We start from the raw sequence: 21,545 nt of genomic DNA, 5'->3' as shown, positions 1-21,545 counted from the left end.
GAGGTGACTTCCAGGCTGGGTCCTGAGAGGAAGCGCGAGCAAGGAGGTGAGGGGCAGAGAGGGATGGACCAGACAGTGAGAGGTGGGCCTCAGCATGGGGCAGGGCTGCCGAGGGGACGCGGCAGGGAGGTGGTCCTGGGCCAGAGCAGGTGGCCCAGTGGGGGCCCCAGGCACTGAGGCAGCGGGGAGTCTGGGTAACGCCCAGGTCTCCAGCGTGGGTGATCTGGGATTCAGGAGGAGCAGGTACAGGGTCATGGGGCAGGGCAGAAGTGGGCTGGGTTCAGCAGGTGTGGGCAGGAAATGGACGCCCCTGCTGGCCTGGTCATGAAAACCCGCGCTCGGTGCTCGTGGAAGCTTTTCCACAGAATGAGCACCTGTGGGCCCCTGGAGGCTGAGCAAACACTCCAGACTCGTCTGTACTGATTTTACATTCAGCACAATAAATGCACCTGGCAGCCTCCCATGGTGGCTCCTGCATGCCCCAGGGCGTGGACCCTGGGCGGACTCACTCCGACAGCTGGGGCTGGCTCTTGGAGGACCTGAGGGAGAGCGGTTACAGCCGGGGCCAGACCCACCTAGTCTCAGGGAGCTTCTCCAAATGTCACAGGGACTGGCCAGGGTCTGGGTCCCTGCGGCTGGTCCTCTGCCCATCCTGGAAGTTGTCACGACACAGGCTGTGCTGAGCCAGTGGCCGGGCTGTGAGCAGAGCTCAGCAGATGCTGCAGGCAAGGCCCCTGAGAGAACCAGGGAACCTGGCTGCGTGTGGGTGGCGCCGCCTCCTCCCAGGCCCTGCCAGCCACACTGCCCTCTGGCCCCTTCTCTGCATTCTGACCTACTTGGCATCAGTGTCGAGGGCTGTGTTTGCAGCCTCTGACCCGGGCTCGCTGGCCTGCCCACCTGAGACACACCCCTGGCTCCGGAAGCACTTCCGCTGCTCCCAGCTGGCCCACCCTTTTTGCGTCCTCAAAGTCGTGCCCCTCAGAAAACCTGGGCTATTTTTCCAGCAATTCATTACAAGGTCAAGGTAGCCAGTTGGAAACAGTCATGTCCTGGTGTTACTCCAGGAGAACAAAACACTCGTAGGCAAATGGAGTGTGTGGGGTCCGTCCTCTGGCCCCCGTGAGCCCCGTGTGAGCCTGCTGGCACCAGCCTGGTCCTGTGCATGTTGCAGCAAACAGGGATGGGGTGAGCTGTGGGGGCAGCCCCAGGGGCCAAATGTTCCCCAAATACCAATACAAGCTCCTTGTCTCTGCAGGCTCTCCGGCAGGCACCAGCGTCCCAGCATGGCCCGCTGAGGCCAACCATGACCGGCTGGCCAGCACTCGCCACTGACCACCCAGAGTCACACCGTGCCAGGAGGTGACCCTCCTCCAGCCGCCCACCCCCCATCCCGGCCCAGGAAAGTGCCCGCGGCTGCCACGGACACCATGTAGTAGGGCCGGCCGCGGCGCCCAGCGAGCTGCGATGGTTTTGTACACGACCCCCTTTCCCACTAGCTGTCTGTCCGCCCTGCACGCTGTGTCCTGGGCCCTCATCTTCCCATGTTACTGGCTGGTGGACCGCCTGGCAGCCTCCTTCCGGCCCACCACCTACGAGAAGCGCCAGCGGGCGGACGACCCCTGCTGCCTGCAGCTGCTCTGCACCGTGCTCTTCACGCCCGTCTACCTGGCCCTCCTCGTGGCCGCGCTGCCCTTCGCGTTTCTTGGCTTCCTTTTCTGGTCGCCTCTGCAGTCCGTGCGCCGGCCCTACGTCTACTCACGGCTGGGGGACAAGGGTGCAGCCGGCGGGGCAGCCCTGCTTGGCGAATGGAAGGGCACGGGAACTGGCAAAAGCTTCTGCTTCGCCACCGCCAACCTCTGCCTCCTCCCCGACTCGCTGGCCAGGCTCAACAACCTGTTTAACACCCAGGCCCGGGCCAAGGAGATCGGGCAGAGGATCCGCAACGGCGCCGCCCGGCCCCAAATCAAGATCTACATCGATTCGCCCACCAACACCTCCATCAGCGCGGCCAGCTTCAGCAGCCTGGTGTCGCCGCAGGGTGGCGATGGCGGGGCCCGGGTCGTCCCTGGGAGCATTAAGAGGACAGCCTCGGTGGAGTACAAGGGCGATGGTGGGCGTCATGGTGACGAGGCTGCCAATGGCCCAGCCCCTGCTGACCCGACTGACGGCGGCGGCCTTGAGGAGACCTGCATTGTGCGCATCGGTGGCGAGGAGGGGGGCCGACCCCCTGAGGCTGACGACCCTGCCCCTGGGAGCCAGGCCAGGAACGGGGCCGGCGGGGGCCCCAGGGGCCAGACACCCAACCACAGTCAGCGGGACGGGGATTCTGGGAGCCTGGGCAGCCCCTCCGCCTCCAGGGAGTCCCTGGTGAAGGCACGAGCCGGGCCGGATGGCAGCAGCGGCAGCACGGAGCCCGGCTCCAACAGCAAGCTCCTGTACAAGGCCTCAGTGGTGAAGAAGGCAGCCACGCGCAGGAGGCGGCACCCGGATGAGGCCTTCGACTACGAGGTCTCGGCCTTCTTCCCTGCCAACCTGGACTTCCTGTGCCTGCAGGAGGTGTTTGACAAGCGGGCGGCCGCCAAGTTGAAAGACCAGCTGCACGGCTACTTCGAGTACATCCTGTACGACGTGGGGGTGTACGGCTGCCACGGCTGCTGCGGCTTCAAGTTTCTCAACAGCGGCCTCTTCTTTGCCAGCCGCTACCCCGTCATGGACGTGGCCTATCACTGTTACCCCAACGGGCGAGGCTTCGACAACCTGGCCTCTAAGGGCGCGCTGTTTCTCAAGGTAGGAGGCCGTGGCCAGCCCAGGGGCCACGTGAGGAGGTGGGCTGCAGCCAAGGGAGCCCAGGCTGAACCCCTGAGCCCCCGAGCTGGGGGCCAGGGAGGTGGCAGCACAGGCACGAGTTGAAGCCCTGGGCTCAGGCACACCTGCCTGAGTGACCTCAAGCCGGTTCCTCAGGTCTGAGCCATCGGCTCCCAGACTGTGAGATGGACACGAGCTGGGGGCGGAACAGGGCAGGGAGGCTGGGAGGGGTCTGAGCCTTGGCTACCAGAGTGCTCGTGGTGATGGCAGCCATGAGGAGGGTGCTGGCAGCAGGGCGAGTGCAGACCGAGGGCTGCAGGTGGTCACAGGACTCTCAGGTCCCCGGCCCTGGACCACAGCCGGCTCACAGAGGCCACGGGCTGCACTGGCCTGGATGCCGCTCCTTCCTGGCTGGCACGCAGCTGCCGTGCCAGGCTCTGCCCACCAGCCCATGGCTTCGCCTCCATAGTCACTGATTAAAGTGAATCATAATTATTTCTGCTAATTTGGATGCAATTGGAGGAGTTTTCAGACCACAGTAATTTGGTCATTACACACTGTCTTCTGAGCCCGAGATGATCCGAGTGTCGACTTCTGTTCTCCAGCCAAAGGCCGTTCTTGGTGCTTCCAGAGTGCTTTTGTTTTTTTAAAAGATTTTATTTATTTTACTTGAAAGTCGGAGTTACGCAGAGAGAGGAGAGGCGGGGGTGCGGGGGGGAGAGGGAGAGGTCTTCCATCCGCTGATTCACTCCCCAGATAGCCGCAAGGGCCGGAGCTGCGCTGATGCGAGCCAGGAGCCAGGTGCTTCTTCTGGGTCTCCCACGCAGGTGCAGGGGCCCAAGGACCTGGGCCATCTTCTACTGCTTTTTTTTTTTTTTTTAACAGGCAGAGTGGACAGGGAGAAAGAGAGAGAGAAAGGTCTTCCTTTTGCCGTTGGTTCACCCTCCAATGGCTGCCGTGGCCAGTGTACTGCGACCGGCGCACCGCACTGATCCAATGGCAGGAGCCAGGTGCTTCTCCTGGTCTCCCATGGGGTGCAGGGCCCAAGCACTTGGGCCATCCTCCACTGCACTCCCTGGCCACAGCAGAGGGCTGGCCTGGAAGAGGGGCAACCGGGACAGAATCCGGCACCCCGACCGGGACTAGAACCCGGTGTGCCGGTGCTGCAAGGCGGAGGATTAGCCTAGTGAGCCGCAGCGCCGGAGCGGAGAGCTGCATCAGAAGAGGAGCAGCCGGGTCTTGAACCAGCACCCATATGGGATGCCAGTGCTTCAGGCCAGGGCGTTAACCTGCTGTGCCATAGTGCCAGCCCCCCAGAGTGTTCGGAGGCCTCACTGGGCAGCGGCAGAGCCTGCCCTGCCCCGCCCCCTGCCCCAGAGGCAGCCACTGCCCGGGTAAGTGATGCCGAGGCTCGGAGGCCCCCGGGCTGGGTTTCCCTCACGTCTGTTTCTGTAGGAGCCGTGCTTAGCCTGTCCAGGCAAGTGCCAGCGTGTGCGCCTGGTGCCTGCTGGGAGTCAGGGCAGATGTCTCCGCAGAATCTGCTGGAGCCAGGCGGACGTCCCAGGACCCCAACGTCCTCCGGGGTGCCCGATGGCTCTTGTGTGGCTCGGCCAGGGCCAGGGTTGGGTCCCTGGCTCTTCATGCACAAGCTGAGTGAGTGGAGTCCTCTGATGGACAGATCCAGCGCCCTCTGCTGGCCATGGCTCCACGCTGTGCTGTTCTGGGCGTCTTACTCAGCAGCAGGAGTCACTGTCTGAAGTCAGGCCTGGGGTGGGAGGGCCGCCCGCTCACTCCTGCCTGTTACAGATGGCTCCAGGATAGGAACCTTGCCTACCCAGCCCAGCCGAGCCGAGCCACACAGCCCCTCCTCACGCTCACCCAGCACCTGGTACGCTGACCACAATTCCCAGCAGGGTCAACAGGTCTCCCTAGCACAGCCCTCCCCCGCGCTTCTGCCGGAATGGCCTCTTCTCGGGTCCTTCTGCCCCCTGGGTCTCAGCCTGGTCTGCAGATAGGATTCACTGGCTCCCGCCGTTAAGAAAACTTTCTCTGTGTTGGCCAGTATTCGCAAGGCAGGACGTTGCACCTAAAACCCAGCCTGCAGCTTCTCTCCACGCCTGGGCAGATCTGCCACCTGCCTCCCCACAGCTGTGGCAGCCCCACTGGGGCCTGGCTGCCCCCGCACCAGGCACGACCTCCCAACCCCACAGCTCCCTCAGCTCATCTCGACCCTTGCCCCAGCCCCAGGAAGCGCTGTCTTCCTGCCCTTACTGATGACCCTCAGCTTGGTCCCAGCCCAGTGCTCTCCTCTGCACCCCAGCGCCACCTCTGGACACGTGTGGTTCCTCCCAAACTGAGCCCAGCAACTGTCCCAGGTCGCCCCTCTCCCAGGTTCCCCCAGCCTGAAGCCAGGAGGCATGTAGCTGTGCCCTGTGCTGCCCTGTCCATCAAGACTCTTGGTTTCACTTCCCAGGTAGCCCTGGGTCCAACATGTCTCAAAGCCACTGCCTGGCCCAGGCCACTATTCCTCTGTGTTGGCCCAACTGGGCCGCGGCCCACCTTCCACTTGGCCCCTCCGTCCACAAGGGGCCTCTGCACCCTGCACCCTGCTTGCCTCCATCCCACCCCGCCTTTGGCAGAGCCAGCTTGCAGGAGCTCCGCTCAGTGGCTGTGCAGCTCAGCCCAAATTTCCCCGGGTGGGTTCCTCAGCCCTTGTGCACAGGCGGGCACAGCTGTCCATCCCAGCAGACTCAGTGGGAGCAGAGCTGTGTGTGCCCTCCCCTGCTCTGGTGGCACCGAGCACAACTCTTCTGCCATGGGTGAAATTAAGGAGGCTTCCAACGGGACAGGCCCAGCCCAGAAAGGGCCCGGGACGCAGGAAGGAGGCTGCCTGCGGTCCCCGCACCTGCCCTGATCCCTGTAGCCTCGCCCAGGACAGGGCCTGGCTTCAGGCACCGCCCCTGTTGACAGTGCTTCCCCACCAGGACCGACAAGCACAGCCTCTCAGTGTGATTGTTTGTTTTTGCAAGAGAAACACAAGACAGCAGTTCCCGGGGACGTGAGCCAGGAATCAATAAATCCCAGCAAATAATAAAGTGGATCTTGGCGAGACCACACAACCGATTAAGAGGGGCAGTGGGGGTGCAGGAGAGGCTGCTGTCGCCTGCGTGCGAGTCCTGCCTCAGCCAGGCTCTCAGCACCAGGGCCAAGTCTGACACTGACACCTCTGGTCCAAGTCCCCTGCCCCAGCCCTGCACAGGGCAGGTGACAAGAGTGCTGACTCGGGCAGAGGCTGGCACATTAAGACCAACAGATGGGCGGCAGGTACAGAGCCTGGCAGACCCCAGCGCTCAGAAAGCAGCAGAGTGGCCCATGGAGGCCAACAGATCTGCCCTGAACCTGCCTGGACCCTCTGAGCCTTGGGGCCCTGGCCTGCCGCTCAGCTTCTCTTGCTCTGTGCTCAGCACGTCCTAAGCGAATATGAATGAGGAAATGGGCTTGGGACCTGGGCTGCACGAGGGACGACAGCACCACCATGTGGCCTCTTTCAGCACCGTGTTGTGTTTTTGCAACAGAGCAAATGACCCTGGGCCTGTGATTCCATGGAGCCATTCCAGGGCTGAAGACTGGGTCGGGTCAATGGGCAAGAAGCAAATGGCCGATGTGAGTGTAGGAACGGCCCAGATCCAGGCCCTACAGCCCATTACCAAGTGGCCAGACATCTGTGCCCAGGGGCTGCGCGGGGGGAGCGGAGGAGCTCCAGAAACCAAGGAGAGGCATGCTGCCCTGACACAACCTCACAGCAGGAGGAAACACGGACGCCTGCTGAGACTCCGTGGACCGGACAGCGTGGCTGCAGCATGGCCACTGCAGCTCTGGCCACGGCGGGCTCAGCAGCTGCTGCGCCGGCCCTGCTACTGCACTGGGGACAGGGCCTCCCCCATGACTCCTCCCACGTGGCCTCCAGCAGCTGTGGCCAGAGGGCCGCGGGGGTGGGGGGGCAGCTCTGGGGCCCTTCCTCGGCACCCCCAGCACAGCCCTGACAGGGGCTCCACCTTGCACACGGAGGGCATTGAGCTGTCTCTGATGTACACTTGAGATGCCCACTTTGAATGACTTTCTTTAGTGGGGAGACAGAGCTCCCACCTGCTGGGTCACTCTCTAAATGCAAGTCAGGGCTAAGCCAAGCCCAAGCCAAGGGCCAGGAACTCCTGGGTCCCAGCGTGCAGCCGGGATGCTGGCACACAGCACGCCTGCGAGGGCTGGACCGAGCAGGCAGGTGGCTGTGGCTTGCGGCCCTCCACGCTCACGGCAGCCGTGGCTGCTGCGGACAGCACTGACGCCTCGCCTCCCCACCAGGTGCAGGTGGGAAGCACACCTCAGGACCAAAGAATCGTCGGGTACATCGCCTGCACACACCTGCACGCCCCGCCAGGTATGGTCACCGCCCGAGGTTGTCCGGGGGTGGGATCGGCACAGGCCCCGGCCCGGTGGGCGGCTGCGCGAGCCCTCTCATCCGGTCTCTGTGCTTGGCCCGCAGAGGACAGCGCTGTCCGGTGTGAGCAGCTGGACCTGCTTCAGGACTGGCTGGCTGAGTTCCGAAAATCTACCTCCTCGTCCAGCACAGCCAACCCCGAGGAGCTGGTGGCGTTCGACGTCGTCTGTGGAGATCTCAACTTTGACAACTGCTCCTCTGGTGAGGCCGCACCCCTGCCCACCCGGGCCTGCTGCTGGGAAGCCTTGGGTGAGGCGGCTCCAAGAACCCCCTGCCCCTCGAGGCGGAGACTGACTGCTCTGCCCCGACGAGTCCTAGAACAGGAGCCCAAGAGCGCAGAGGCTTTGCCAGGGAGACCACAGCCCGAAGTCAAACCCGGGCCAGGGCAGGCCTGTGGGCTGCCACTCATACCTGCGCTGCTGTCGCTGTGCCCTGGGCGCTCCTCAGCGGTCCCCTAATGACCCTGAAGGGTGGGCATCCCGTGCACCCACGTGGTGTGGAGCAGCAGACTCAGGTAACTGGCCCCACGTCACACAGCAGTAAGGCAGTGCTCGAACTGGATTTGAACCCTGGGAATCCAGTCTTAAACCACTGGGATAAGAGACCAACAGTTCACCTGTGGAATTTTTTTTTTTAAGATTTACTTATTTGAAAGGCAGAGTAACAGAGAGAGACAGAGGATCTTCCATCCGCTGGTTCACTCCCCAAATTGCCACAATGGCAGGAGTTGGGTTGATCCGAAGCCAGGACCCCAGAGCCTCCTGTGGGTCTCCTACGTGGGTCTTAAATAACTGATTGAATAACAGATCTTGGCCACGTGGATGTCACAGTGGCCTTCTGGGGTATGGACAGCTCTGAGGTTGGTGTCAGAAAACCCCAGCTGTGGGCTCCTGGGCACTGGGCACCTGCTACCCTGGACAGCTGACTGGTGGGGCCTGAGGGTCTCACCTGGGGCGCAGGGAGATGCCTCTGTGTGGTGGCAGCTGCAGGGTGCAGGGAGCTTGCCCCACCATGGAACACATGGTCTCCCACACGCCCCATGGAGCAAGGAACACCTGCAGCTGCAGCTGCCGAGCTGGCTCCTCCCCCACCCTGTCCCTGTGGCCCCTTGTCACAGCCACAGTACCAGCTCCGAACACTGGGCACTGGGGTGGGGACACAGGACACACAGCAGGAGCCTGTGGTGGGGGAGGGAGTCTGCCCAGCCAGACCCCTCCCTCCCCGGGGGGGGGGTTCACAAAGGCCACCTGGCTCCCAAGGCTGCCAAATGAGAATCCTGGATGGCCATCACCCCCTCTCTGAGCCTGGGGGGGGCCCAGGTGTCCCTCAGGCCCACGACAGGAGCCCAGCTGGGTTGGTGTTAGCCAGCCCCTACCAGGTCTGCCTCTGCATCTGGAAGGCCTGAGGTCAGTGTCTGCCAGAGCCCCAGGGCGCCCGTGACCTCTGTCCTCCCAGGGAAAGCTGGGGAGGGGGGGGACTTTCAAGAACAGAAAACCAGCCACCGGGAGCCGCAGGCCCACCCAGAGGCAGCTACCTGAGGGAGGCCGGGACACACCCGCTGAGGCCCGCACGGCTCCCTCCCGCAGACGACAAGCTGGAGCAGCAGCATGCCCTGTTTACCCGCTACAAGGACCCCTGCCGCCTGGGGCCTGGGGAGGAAAAGCCATGGGCCATTGGTGAGCTGGGGCTTTGGGAGGGGCTGGGGCGGGGGCTGGGTCCACACGCGTTCCCATGCCCCAGGGCCCCACTACTGGAGACACACTCCAGTGCCAAGGGGCCACCTCCCCCAAGCTGCGGTGACCACTCTTGCCCTTGTTCCCAGGTACCCTGCTGGACATAAACGGCCTCTACGACGAAGATGCGTGCACGCCCGACAACCTGCAAAAGTAAGCCCCAGCCTGCTGCAGGCCGCGGGCCTAGCCCCCACCAGCTCCGGGTCTGGGCAGAGGCACCAAGGCCAGGTCAGGCTGTGGAGACAGGGCAGGGCGGGAGTCGAGAGCAGCTCAGCTAAGGCAGCTGTGAACTGTCAGCAGGCGGAACCTGCCCCTTGCCCCACAGAGCCAAAGGACCCCAGCTGGGGGCTGTGCTGCCCCCAGGCCCTGCAGCCGGCCTTGCTTCACAGCGGAGAGCAGCCTGGGGTCTGCGGGGGCCTTTCCCTAAACCAGCAGCTACAGCCACTTTGTCAGAGCTCGGCCTGCCTTGGCCCTGCTGGGTACAGAAAAGACTTTCCAGGGGCTGAGGCCTGCAGCACCCATCGGGCATGCAGACGACCCCCGCCCAGTGTCTTCCCAACTTCACCACCAAACCCAGGTTCCCATCAAACTCACTCTGGCGAGGGCAACGGCAGAACCAATTCATCACTCACACAGTCACGGCCACGGCTCCTTGCAGCTCATCCGAGCCAATTAATTAGATTATAGACTAAACTGGAAACACCATCCTATGCCGAGAAAATTATCTTTTTATGAGACGATTTAAAAATGGCAATCAGTAACACTCAGATCACTGATGCTGGAATTAATTATCAAGGGCCAATCAGGACGGGCCGGGTCCCTGAGCCGCAGGGACGCTCTAGAGACTGGCTCCACACACGGGCCCTTCCAGGCTCTGGGTGGGGCAGGGGCTCACGTGCACCCTGTGTGTGCCCACAGGGTCCTGGAGAGCGAGGAAGGCCGCAGGGAGTACCTGGCCTTCCCCACCAGCAAGAGCCCGGGGGGCGGCCAGAAGGGGCGCAAGGACCTGCTCAAGGGCAGCGGCAGGCGCATCGACTACATGCTGCACGCTGAGGACGGGCTCGGCCCCGACTGGAAGGCCGTGAGTCCACGCAGCCCCTCTGCTCCCCATCACGAGACCTGCCCTCCCCTTAGCCCTCTGGGAGCCCCAGGCTGCCCCCTCCACCAGGTCCCACCTTTGCAAGTTGCCCCCTGGGGTCTAATCAGAGCGCCTCTCTCCTCTCCCACTCAACCCAGGAGGTGGAAGAATTCAGTTTCATCACCCAGCTGTCGGGCCTGACCGACCACCTCCCGGTGGCCATGCGGCTGATGGTGTCTTCGGGGGAGGAGGAGGCCTAGAGCAGCCAGTCGCCGGCCGGCGTCTGCAGCAGGGCCGCGCCAGCCCTCTGAGCCGCAGCCCGCCCCCGGGCCCTGTCCCCTCCATGGAGCGCTTGCCCGGTGCTGGGGGAGGTGGGCAGGGGGCGAGGGGGCAGGGAAAGCCTGGCAGCCATGCAGCTGCAGCCCTGGGCCCCTCGGTGGACTGAGGACTCTGGCCAGCCTGGGGAGCCCTGGCTGCCTAACCAGTGCCATTCTTTCCAAACACGATTTTCTACAAACCTACAGCACAACCTAGTTTGTAACCCACGGGTTAGTTGAGAACCGGGTTTATGTACTCTTTGTATCTCTTCTCGAGCTTTGTCCAGAGTTCATTATTTTTGTCTGCTGCCAATGTCGTCTCGCATGCCTGCACCCTCGCATGCACGCTGCCCGCATGCCACGTGCCACGCTGTAGCCACACAGACCCCTTGCTCGGGCCTCACCCAAGGCCAAACTCCAAACACAATAAGAACCAGCCAAAGAAGCGCCCCCTGGGCTCGGCCGTCAGCTCTGCCGCCTCAGCCAGGATGCGCAGGCGGGGACTCAGGGCTCTTCCAGCCCAGGGCTCTTCCCAGGGTCTTCAAGGGCGATTGTATTTTAAAAAGAAAAACAGAAAATGTTAAAAACAAAATCCACCCTTCATTTTAAGGGTATAACCTGCTGCAGGGGCAGGGGCCCACCTGCAGCCCAGCAGCCAACTGCTCCCTGGCTCCCTGCAGGCCGCGCTGGGCAATGGAGGCAGAACCAGGAAATTGGAGAAGAGGGCGTCACTTTTTTTACGAGCTTAAAGGGGGGAGGGGGGCCTTGATTTCAGAACTGATAGATTTGTAGCTTCTATCAAAACTAAACACATCCTCTCCTTTCCCGATCCCCTCTCCCTTCCGGCCACCCCACCCCCACCCCGCCATGGCTGACAGCTCAGGAACTGCCTGCCTCCGAGTGGGGCTGGGCTCTGCCTCCCGGGCCCATCCTCAGCAGCTACTACCCTAGCCAAGCCGGGCTGGGGGGTCCTGGAGAAAGGGACAGAAGGCCAAGGAGTGGAGAGCACACCTCTCCCCTCGCCAGTGTGCAGGCAGAGCTGGCAAGGCCAACAGCTGCTGCTGGACCGGGGCAGTGGTGGGTGGTACTGGTTGGCACTGCAGGCACACAGAAGCCACCATGCCACCCTTCACCCGGGACCAGCCCCAGGCACCTGGCTCAGCACAGCAAAGCAGCCAACAGCCCACGGTCCCCCCATCTGCTCCAGGCCTACAGCTCCCAGGCGCCCAGCAGCACTGCCTCTGCCATCCTGCCTTTAAACAGCTGGGCCGCACCCCAGTCTCACAGGGAGGCCTCTGCCTGCTGCAGGTGCCAGGCTCCGACGCAAGGTACAGTTTGTGACAACCTGCACTGGCCTCCCTCCTTGAAGCGCCTGATTGCGTATCCAGCCTGGCTCAGAGCCAGCTCGGCATGGCCAGGCTGATGGGAGCACCAGGACCCGGCTACTGGAACCTCCTGGTGCTGGCGCGCCAAAGCTGTGCCTTGTCACACACACTGAACCGCAAAAAGGGGCCAGGCCCTGTGCTGGGAGGGGGTGGAACACACTGCAAAGCATGGAGAGCTTGGCAAGAACGTGCATCCACTGTGACGCTGGCCTGCCTGCGGCCCCCAGGGCCCAGAAGGCCCTTCCCTTGCCCAAGTCCTCCCAGTGCTCTCTGCCTCGCCTCCTCCTCCAAGGGTCCCGCCTGTTAGGGCCTGGCTTCATGGTGTGAGTCCCCTGCTCTGAGAACAGCTGGGACTCTAGACCCACACAGGCCCGGATCTGCGGGCAGGCCCAGCTCCTAGGCCTCCCAGGACCAGGGCTGTGCGTGTGAGCGGCACGGCAAGGCGGAGGCTCCAGCAGCTTCTGCTCCAAGTGGAGCACAAGTGGAGTCAGGGCCACATGTGTGCCTCCCTCCTGACTCCCAGGTGGCCTCAGGCAAGTCACAGCGCCCCGTGCCTCGGTCATTTTCTGTCATCACAAGGTCACCTCTGCCCAGCCAGGTCCTGGGTCCAGAGGAGGGACATCCGCCTACCAGCCCCGTCCTATCCCTCCACGCCATGCCTGCAGACTCCAGGGCTTGTGTACAAGCCAGGCTTTTCCACTTCCATTTAAAAAAAAAAAAAAAAAAAAAACTGCCGGGATCTCAGACTCTATGGCATCCAAGTCCTGGGAGGGAGGGGACACAGGGGCCACCCAGGCCCCAGACCAAGGCTCCGTCCGCCCTGGCTCAGGCTCGAGAGGCCATGAGGCACTGGGTCAGCCTGGGAAAGAAGCATTCATTTCCATTTGTCCACACCCACCCTGAGTTTTCAGTATTTAGCCCTGATGCTTTTTAACTATTGTATTAACTTGCTGAGATTTAGAAATACTGTTTTAAAAAAGGAAAAAAAGAAGCCTTTTTTAATTTCTGTATTTTTTTCTGTATTGTATCTTCATGGGACATTAGGGGTTTTATATGGTAAGCACACCTAAGGTTTTGGTAAAAACATTATCAAATATATATGTAGACGATTCTTCCCTAGAAGAGAAACGATCTTTACACGTGATGAAATATTTTGAAAGAGAGGTGGTTTTTGTCCTTTACTGGTGCTGAAAGGAAGGATGGATACCGAGGAGAATAAAACTGTGAGGCTCAAGGCCAGTGTTCTGCATTTATTTGAGCGCCAAGCTGGGGCCTAGCCCTGCCCTGACTCCAGACCCAGGAGCTAAGCAGCCTGGGGTGGGCCGTGGGGGGAAGACTGTCGGGGGACAGCCTTTCCTGCCCCCAGCCACCAGATAGACAGCCCTAGCCTGCCCAGAAAAGCTAGGCCTCCAAGCCATCTGAGTTCGTTTTTTGGCTCAGCATCTCCTGTTTCCTCCAAGAACTGGGAGCCCAGCTGCAAAAGGGCAGCTTGTGTGTGGCCACCTTGCCTGGGACCCCACCCACCCAAGACTTCCGAGGGGGTGGTAAGGGGCCCTCTGACACCTGGGGGACCCATGGGACGGGGCCACACCTCCCACTCCCTGTTCTGAGGGCTGCTTTCCTGGTCTGCACCTCAGTGACTGCCTCAGAGCAGTCTGCCAGAAGCCTGGTGCTTAGTGGGGGACTGAATGACCGCGCAGGTAACCTGGGTGAACCCTGTCCTTTCAGCCAGGCCCTGCCAGGGTCTTCAGGGCCTGGGACCCAGATGTCCCCCCGGAAGCAGGCAGGTGAAGAAGGTTCCTCCATCAGCACTGCCCAGCTCAGGAGCCATGGGGACTGCCCCACCTGTCCCCCCCAGGGAGACCCTTATGCTTCTGGGGCGGGAGACAGGGAGCATCGCCTGGGAGCTTTCTCCGTGCCATACATAAGCATGGCGGTCTCCTGGCCTCTCCACCCTTCAGATTCAGTTACCAGCCCTTGGCGCTGGCCAGCTTGGAGCCAGCAGTGCGAAGGTACGGAAGTGGAAGAGGCTGTGTATTTGGGGGGTGGTCAAGGTGCCACCTGGGATGTGTGCATCCCATATCAGAGTGTCTGGACCTGTGTCCTGGCTCTGCTTCCAATTCTAGCTTCCTTATGCTAATGCACACCCTGGGAGGCAGCAGGTAATGGCTCAAGTACTTGGGTCCCTGACACCTACCTGAGAGATCCCCATGGCTTTGGCCTGTGCCCGCCCTGGCTGTTGTGGGCATTTGGGGAATGAACAAGCAAGCAGATTGATCTCTCTGCCTTTCAAATAATAAAGATCAAAATTTTAAAAGGAAGAGGTCTCCCCTGCACCCTGGGGCCGGGCAGGCCCAGGAGGAGAGGTGCACCCTCGGGGTTCCCTCCCCCAGAAAGCCACACCCACTCAGAGTCCCGGCCACTTTATTTCTCAACAAGCGAGTCTCAAACCTGGACGTCTACAGGACTGAATTCCATGGTGATGTCTCCGGTGTGGGGCAGAAACTCCACAGCATAGTGGACGGTCCGGGGTCCCTCCAGTGGCACTCTGGGGTCCAGCGGGGTACGGAAGAAGTATACGGCCTGCTTGCAGTGGGGGTTCCAGCAGCAGTCCCCCTGTGAGGGGAGCAGCAAGGGGACACTGAGGGCGCCCTGACACATGGGCCACCTGCCCGCCCAGGCACCAACCCAGGGCCGTGGAGGAGTTACTCAGCCTGAGGAACACAAGACAGGGCGCAAGGTCCTGGCACCTGCTCTCAGGCAGAGCCAGCCCTACCTGGTCCTCTGCAGGCTGCAGGAGGCCGGTGCTGACCGTGTGGTCTGGTGTGAGGTGGTATTCCATCCAGAGGACAGCTCCATGGCTCCTTCCGGGCCTGCGGGCAGGGGGTTGAGACAAGCAGAAACATGAGATGGGTGGCACAGCCATGGCCCCCTCTACTGCCCAGAAACCCCTGATCATCCCATCTCTATCCTGCACAGCTGGGAACTCCTGAACCCACCTGACCGAGAGCCATGCAGGGAGCGCTGAGCAAGAACAGCCGCAGCCCCAGGCCCTGCTTGCTCCTCGAAGCCTGGCCAAGCACTCGGTGCACCTGGGCAGGGCCAGCCCCTCAGAACGCAGCTCTGGCACCAAGGCTGGAGACCCCAGCCAGAAGCTCAGGCTTGGAGCCCTGGGTTCCTGTGCTTGCTCTGGGCTCTGTTCTGTGAAGGGGCTGGCGCTGGATGGACCTGACCCTGCCTTGTAGCGAGCAGCTCTCACAATTCCTAACCTGCTTCAGTTCCCAGGAGAGTTTAGGAAAATGGGCTGATGGGTAACCATGGTAACCAAGTTCACATTTCTCTGCAGCTGTGATCCAACAAAGGCGCTCAGACGCAGGTGAGCAAAGCCCACTCGGGGACCCCTGCTGGCCCCCACCAGAGGCTGGGAGCCACCGCACCACAGGGCCAGACACAGCCGAGGCAGCCCCCATCTGCAAGGCCCACAGTCACAGCCTCCCTGGCCAGTGGGCTTCTCCTGCAGGCAAGTCCTCCTGAGGGTAGCTGTCCCAGCCGCCTTCCCAGACCCACACTCACCTCTGGAGCTCCAAGGAGCCCTCGGCACGCAGAGGCTGCTGAGGCACCGGCTGTCGGAAATCAAAGCTCAGGATCTGCTGGGCTGGGGACAGGCTGCGGCAGGGGTACTCCCACAGCGGGTGGGGCTCGGCCTCCTTGCTTTCCCGGAAGTCCAGGGCACGCTGGGAGGAGAAGGGGATTTGAGGGTCTGCAGAGAACTGGCAGCTCCAGGGCTCACGCCAGAGGCACCCTCCCCTCCAGGATGGGCAGTCGCATGGGCGGGCCTCGCAGGATGCCCATTGCCTGTCAAGGCAGCGGCTTCTTCCCTGCCCTCCTGTAGCTGGTGCCTCAGCACCTGCGCCCTCTGAGCCCTACTTTCTCCATCATGAGAATGGATGGCAATGCCTCTTGCTTGAGCAATGCTGGTGACCAAATGCTTACACCCGTGAAACCTGCAATGCTGGCCACTCACCCACCCACGGCCGCTACAGCTGTGCCATCAGGGGCAGAGGCTCGGGGCTGGAGGGAGAGACAGTCAGCCAGGTGGGAACAGGGAGCTGCAGACTGTCCTGAGGGAACAAGCAGAAGGGCCACGAGGAAGGAACATGGACAGCGCCAAGTGGGAGCAGGGTGGAGGCAGCAGTGCTGCGCAGGGCAGGGGGGCACAATGCAGGCTCTGCCCTCGGCTCTGAGTGGAGGACGGCAGGGGCTCCATGGGAACCTGACCAACCACTACCAGGGGACAGAGGAGCTGCAGGGCGGAGCCTGGCCCAAGCATGGCAGGCGGGAGTGAGAAGAAGCTGGGTCACAGGCAGGCAGCCCTGGGAGGGGCCAGGCTTGGGATTGGGCACGTATGGGGGATGCCTGCAGGTCACTGCCCACCGCCCAGGGGAGGCGTCCAGCACCCTGGCCATGTGCTCTGAGCATACGGGAGATGCAGACACGGGATGGGGACGGTCAGGGAGAGCTCAGGAGCAAGGGTCTGAGAGAGACCCAGAGCACAGGCCTCTTGGGGTGGAAGGGTGAGAGGAGCCCAGGGGTGTGTGTGTGTGTGTGTGTGTGTGTGTGTGTGTGTGCGCGTGCACATCTTGGCAGAAGAACTTTCTGGAAATGTGGAACAGTCACGCTGGTGGTCTGCTGGGAGAGATGGGTCAAACAGCCACTGTGTTTACTGACTTTAAAAAACAGGAGCCTGCACTGTGGCATAGCACTCATATGGATGCTGGTTTGAGTCCTGGCTGCTCCACTTCTGATCCAGCTCCCTGCAAATGTGCCTGGGAAAGCATTGGAAAATGGCCTGAGTGCTTGGGTACCTGCACCAATGTGGGAGACCCAGAAGAAGCTCCTGGCTTTGAATCGGCCCAGCTCTGGCCATTGCAGCCATTTGGGAGTGAACCAGCAGATGGGAGACCTCTTTCTCTGTCTGCCTCTGCCTTTCTGTAACTCTGCCTTCTAAATACATAAAAAAAATCTTTAAATTAAAAAAAAAAAAGGTGCACACGTGGTGCATGGTCACAGCAAAGCAGGCCAAGCTGCCGCTCGGGGCACCCCTATCTCACACTGGAGTGCCGGAGGAGTCCAGTCACTCCCTGCTTCTGACCCAGCCCCCTGCTAATGCACCAGGGGGCAGCAAGCACTGGCCCAGATCCTCAGGCGCTGCCACCCACGTGGGAGACCCTGGCTTTGGTCTGGTTGTTGTGGCTATGTGGGGAGTGAACCAACAGATGGACAATTTCTGCTACTCTGCCTTTCAAATAAATATTAGTAAATCTTAAAACAAAAACAAAAATCAAACCTCACACTAGCAATCCACTTTCATACAAAAAATGTGAGCTCTGGATAAGCAAGAGGAGGGGCAGGTGGGCCCCTGAGGAGCCTGCGGGCAGCGCACAGTGCCCACTGCGCACCATGGACTTCTTCACCACGCGGACCAGCCCTGGGCTCCTCGCCTCGCCTCTCTCCTGCAGAAGATCACGACTCCTGCCAGTCGTCACAGATCCTGACACCACTGTGCAGCGGCGGCTGCCCTAGGCTCTGGGGATGCGGACCCTGGCAGCTGACCCAGTCCCTGCTGCTGGAAGCTCAGGGCGGTGCCAATGTGGAGGTCGCCCTGCAGGGCCCTCCTTACCTGTCCTTCCCCTGAATGGAAACCACTGCCTCAGGTCACTGGGCTGCCTGGGAAGCTGCCCGACAGAGCACGACGGCTCTCAGCGAACACTCTCGGCGGTGAGAGCAGGATGGAGAGCCCTGCCCTCCCTGCCCCAAACAGAGCAGCTCTCTATACACTGCCTCCTGTCTGAGCGACAGCCTGCACGGTAGCCACAGGACACTGTCAGGGGCCCGAGGCCCCGTGGGGTGGGCGGGTGGGGCGCTGCTCAGAGCCGTGGCCCTGGCCTACCTGAATCATGTCGTCCATGATGTGCACGTCAAAGCCTTCGCAGTCACCACAGGGGCTCCGGATCCGCCACAGGTCCTGTGGGGAAGGTGCAGCCCTGACTACACCCACCTGCCTGATCACACAGATGTCTACACCTACCTGGGCGCAAGATGGGTGAGGAGGACCCAGATGAGACATCCCCAGGTTGAAAAGACTCACACTGCAGACCCAAGATGGGCTCTGCCAGTTCCTCAGGACGCCACGACCCCCTCGGTGGGGACAATCCACCAGCGTGACCAGGCTTGGGGCTGGCCTTCTACCCAGCCCACCCCTAACACCAATTCCCCAAGGTACATCCAGGCCAGCCCACCTCCGCCCACTGCCTCCCTGGAGATACAGGCCGGGGAACAAGCCACCTGTGCCTGACACTCCCCTTGACCATGAAAACCAGAATGCACATGAAAATCCGTTCAGGTTAAAAAAAAAAAAAAAAAAAAAAAAAAAACACACACACACACGCAGAAGAAACGCCCAGGAACTAAGCAACGGGGCCACTGAGCTCCCACATGATAAGAAGCCATTCTTACAAAAGGACTATCAAATGCAATGCGCCCCGCGTTTCAGGTTAAAGCATTTCAAAAGCCTTTTAATAAAAATGCCTTTCCCAAAATGACTTCGTGACTGTGGTTCTGCTTTGATGAGAAAATTAAAATGAAGCTTTTCAATTCTTCCCCGCATAAAGAAGCTGCCTCTCCCATCTCAAAATGCTTTTAACCACTGGAGCCTTGGCTCTTAATGAGAGCAGTGCAAGCTGCACAGCCTGTCTCCCAAAACGCTTAATTTCTGTTTTTTAATTATTCTGATAAGCCACAACTGTGAAGAGACAGTGCACGGCCATTGCCATTTCCTGTGGCAAATGGCTGTTTTCCGAGGTGCTGCCTGATGGCTCCCTGCAGCGCACCGATACGGACGGAGGGGTGAGGCCCGAGTCCTCAGGGCTCCATCAGCAACCAGGGCCTCTGCAAGAACACAAGGCTCCCGACCCCCCTTCCGCTCTGTCTCCCACTAACCCCTCCGGGTGGCCTACCCTGAACTCCACGACCATAGCGTGCAGAGTCGCAGCCTGGGGCATCACCACGGCGCCAGGTCCCAGGTGCTGGTCCACAGCGGTGCGGACGTACCAGAAGTACAGGTTATGCCAGGGCAGCAGGCTGGTGGTGAAGAACGGCTCACCCACAAGGAGAGACACCTGGTGAGCAGGGCAAGAGCAGGACCCAGGCATCAGAAGGGCTCTGCTGAAGAGCGACAGGCAGGAAGTAACAGGCCACCCACACACTCAGCAAACAAGCAGTGGGGTCTGTACCTGCCCTCAAAGATACCAAGATGAGTCCCGCCTTCAGCAGCAATGTGCAGCAGAAGGCAGCAGGGTGGGAGCTGCCCCATCTAACAGACAGGCAAGCGAGGGGAGCGGAGGCCCTGCTCAAAGCTTTCTCATCACACGTCCTCGGTGCCTGTCTGTGTGGGGACACAGCGAAGTGTCCCCAGCACACAGCAAAGTGCTTGGCCAGAGCGCACACTGAGTCAACGTGTGCCGAGCAGGTGAGCAAGTGACTGGCAGGCAGAAAAGCTGAGGAGCAGGAAGGGCGGCCCAGGCCCAGGCCCGGACTGGAGCGAGAGCAAGGGTGTGAGCCACAGCAAGGGAGTGGAGGCAGAGGCAGGAGGGCAAGGCGGAGGCCAGAGAGGCACAAGGAGCCGGTGGGGAAGGGGGAAGGGGCTGGACTCGCCCTGGAGGCCAGAAGCTCTAATGGGGAGTTCAACAAGGGCTGTGCTTTAAAAGACCCCTCCCTTCTGAGGGCCAGCAGGTAAGAGCGGAGGGCCCCAGGGCAGCGAGGCACAGGGGTGACTCAGGAGAGCACAGTCTAGGTCAGGAGTGGGGAGACTGCAGAGAGGAGGAGGAAGATAGGGCAGAGCCGAGAGACAGACTCCCCAGGGGTGGGCCCAAGTGGATGGGTATCAGGGAGGCGCTGGTTGCAGCCAACACAGCTGCACTGAAAACACTGGGCAAGACAAAGGGGCTGGCCCTGAGGACCCTGCCCCAGTGACCTGGAGTCCAGTGTACGCCACACGAGTGGCTTCGAGAATCGAATCACTTCCTACACCATCACTGATGGAGGGGGGAGGGCAGCTCGGAACAACGCAGCAGCCCTGTTCACAACAGCCAGCGGGGTCTACCCGAGCGCCCCCTCCCATAAATGGGTAAGCAAGGCATGGTCTGGCCGCATAACGGAGTATTAGTCAGCAGGACAAAGAAGTGAAATACTGGTCCACTCAACACGACACTCCTTGACAACCCTGCTGGGAGCGAGCTGTCAGCCACAACACGGCTGCACGCTACAGTTCCATCTCTATGAGCCTCAAAAGAGACAGGAAGGACACAGGGGCTGCCCAAGACTTGGAAGACCAGGGGCAAGTGGAGAGTGACTGGCAACAAGAATGGCGCTTTTTTCAGGGTAACAAAAGAATCAGAGGGAGGAGTTCAGCCAGCAGTTAAGATGCTGCTTGGGACATCCACATCCCACAGTCCAGCTTTGCTTCCACTCCAGCTTCCTGCTAATGTGCACCCTGGGAGGCAGCAGGAATGGCTCAAGGACTCGGGTTCCTGCCATGCGCCTGGCAGACCTGAACTAAGTTCCAGGCTCCTGACTTTGGCCCAGCACCAGCTATCACAGGTAGCTGGAGGGGTGAACCAGTGGATGTAAGGGATTCTTTTTCTCTCTCATTCACTTTGCCTTTCAAATAAAATTAAAATGAATAAATTTTTAAAAATGTTCTAGGATTGATTTGGTGATAGCTGTACAACCTTATGAATATACTAAAATCTCTGAATTGTATGCTTTTTAATAATTTTTTAGAAGTTATTTATTCATCTGAAAGGCACAATGACAGAGAGGGATATACAGATACCCTCCACCCGTCTGCCGGTTCACTCCCCAGGCAGCAGTAACAGCCAGGGCTGGTCCAGGCTGAGGCCAGGAAGTAACTCCATTCAGGTCTCCCACATGGATGGCAAGCGCTCAACCACTTGGGCCATCATCTGCTACCTCCACAGGTGCATTAGCAGGAAGCTGGACTAGAAGTGGAGCAGGCTGGACTCAAATTCGTGCTTCAGTATGGGATGCTGGCATCACAAGGGGCAGGCTAACCTGTGCCATACAATACTGGCCCCTGAACTGTACATGTTTTTAAAGATTTATTTATTATTTATGTGAAAGGCAGAGAGAGCGAGAGAGAACCTTCCATCCACTGGTTTACTCCCTAAATGGCTGCAACCGCCAGGATTAGGCCAGGCTGAAGCCAGGAGCCAGGAGCTTCTTCTGGCTCTCCCCATATGGAGACATGCCGGGGCCCAGGGACTTGGGCCATCTCCCCGTTTTCCCAGGCACTTTAGCAGGGAGTTGATCAAAGTAGAGGAGCCAGGACTCTAACTGGAATGCCAGCGCTGCAGGCTACAGCTTAACCCACTGTGCTGGTCCCAAAACTGAACACTTTTAACAAGTAAACTGTGTGTGAGTTCTACCTTCATGAAGCTGTGAAAGACATGGAGGAAAATGGCAAATGCCTGAATATCCACACGTGGTAACCAAGCACAGGACAAGACGCTGCCTGTATCAACCAAAACACTCAAAAGACATAGCAGCGAGTGCTGGTGAGGGCTCTATACGGTACTAATGGGGATGTAAAATGGTATAGCCACTTTGGCAGCAGTTTTTTAGAAGTCACATAAAATTATCATTATTACTTGG

The 21,545-nt window shown here is 60.4% G+C and overlaps 2 protein-coding genes across 7 annotated transcripts in view; one reads left to right on the top strand and one right to left on the bottom strand.

The window, feature by feature from the left end:
* Positions 1-21,545, bottom strand: part of PRMT7 (protein arginine methyltransferase 7) — an 84,684-nt gene that overhangs the window by 26,798 nt on the left and 36,341 nt on the right. For 4 of the 6 annotated variants that reach the window (XR_016225315.1, XR_016225316.1, XM_089320320.1 and 1 more), the window contains exons 14-18: positions 18,830-18,991; positions 17,764-17,838; positions 15,387-15,547; positions 14,590-14,686; positions 14,265-14,429 (exon numbers count right to left, since the gene is read on the bottom strand). Coding sequence is in view for 3 of the 6 variants with exons in the window: in XM_089320320.1 (XP_089176446.1) it covers positions 14,265-14,429; positions 14,590-14,686; positions 15,387-15,547; positions 17,764-17,838; positions 18,830-18,991 (660 nt within the window). In the remaining 3 variants the exon portion in view is untranslated. Of the gene's footprint in view, positions 1-3,441; positions 3,666-14,220; positions 14,430-14,589; positions 14,687-15,386; positions 15,548-15,837; positions 15,935-17,763; positions 17,839-18,829; positions 18,992-21,545 lie in introns of those variants that run through there. The other 2 variants (XM_089320321.1, XR_011384054.2) reach the window with 2 other exon arrangements.
* On the top strand, positions 1,329-10,699 carry SMPD3 (sphingomyelin phosphodiesterase 3). Its single transcript, XM_070062649.2, has 7 exons — positions 1,329-2,787; positions 7,165-7,240; positions 7,346-7,501; positions 8,887-8,976; positions 9,123-9,186; positions 9,952-10,114; positions 10,270-10,699. Exons 1-7 carry the CDS (start codon positions 1,465-1,467, stop codon positions 10,369-10,371), a joined length of 1,974 nt encoding a protein of 657 aa, XP_069918750.1. The 5' UTR covers positions 1,329-1,464; the 3' UTR covers positions 10,372-10,699.

Source organism: Oryctolagus cuniculus, chromosome 18 (assembly GCF_051225735.1).
Source record: "Oryctolagus cuniculus isolate XC-2025 breed Fujian yellow rabbit chromosome 18, ASM5122573v1, whole genome shotgun sequence".
NCBI lineage: Eukaryota > Metazoa > Chordata > Mammalia > Lagomorpha > Leporidae > Oryctolagus > Oryctolagus cuniculus.
This window is presented reverse-complemented; position numbering and strand designations above follow the sequence as displayed.

Bases quoted from the DNA above. Each gene is read 5' to 3' on its own strand.
- SMPD3 (XM_070062649.2), top strand. From the start codon at position 1,465: ATGGTTTTGTACACGACCCCCTTTCCCACTAGCTGTCTGTCCGCCCTG. The intron at 2,788-7,164 runs GTAGGAGGCCGT...CCTCCCCACCAG, and splicing joins AGGGCGCGCTGTTTCTCAAG to GTGCAGGTGGGAAGCACACC. The intron at 9,187-9,951 runs GTAAGCCCCAGC...GTGTGCCCACAG, and splicing joins ACGCCCGACAACCTGCAAAA to GGTCCTGGAGAGCGAGGAAG.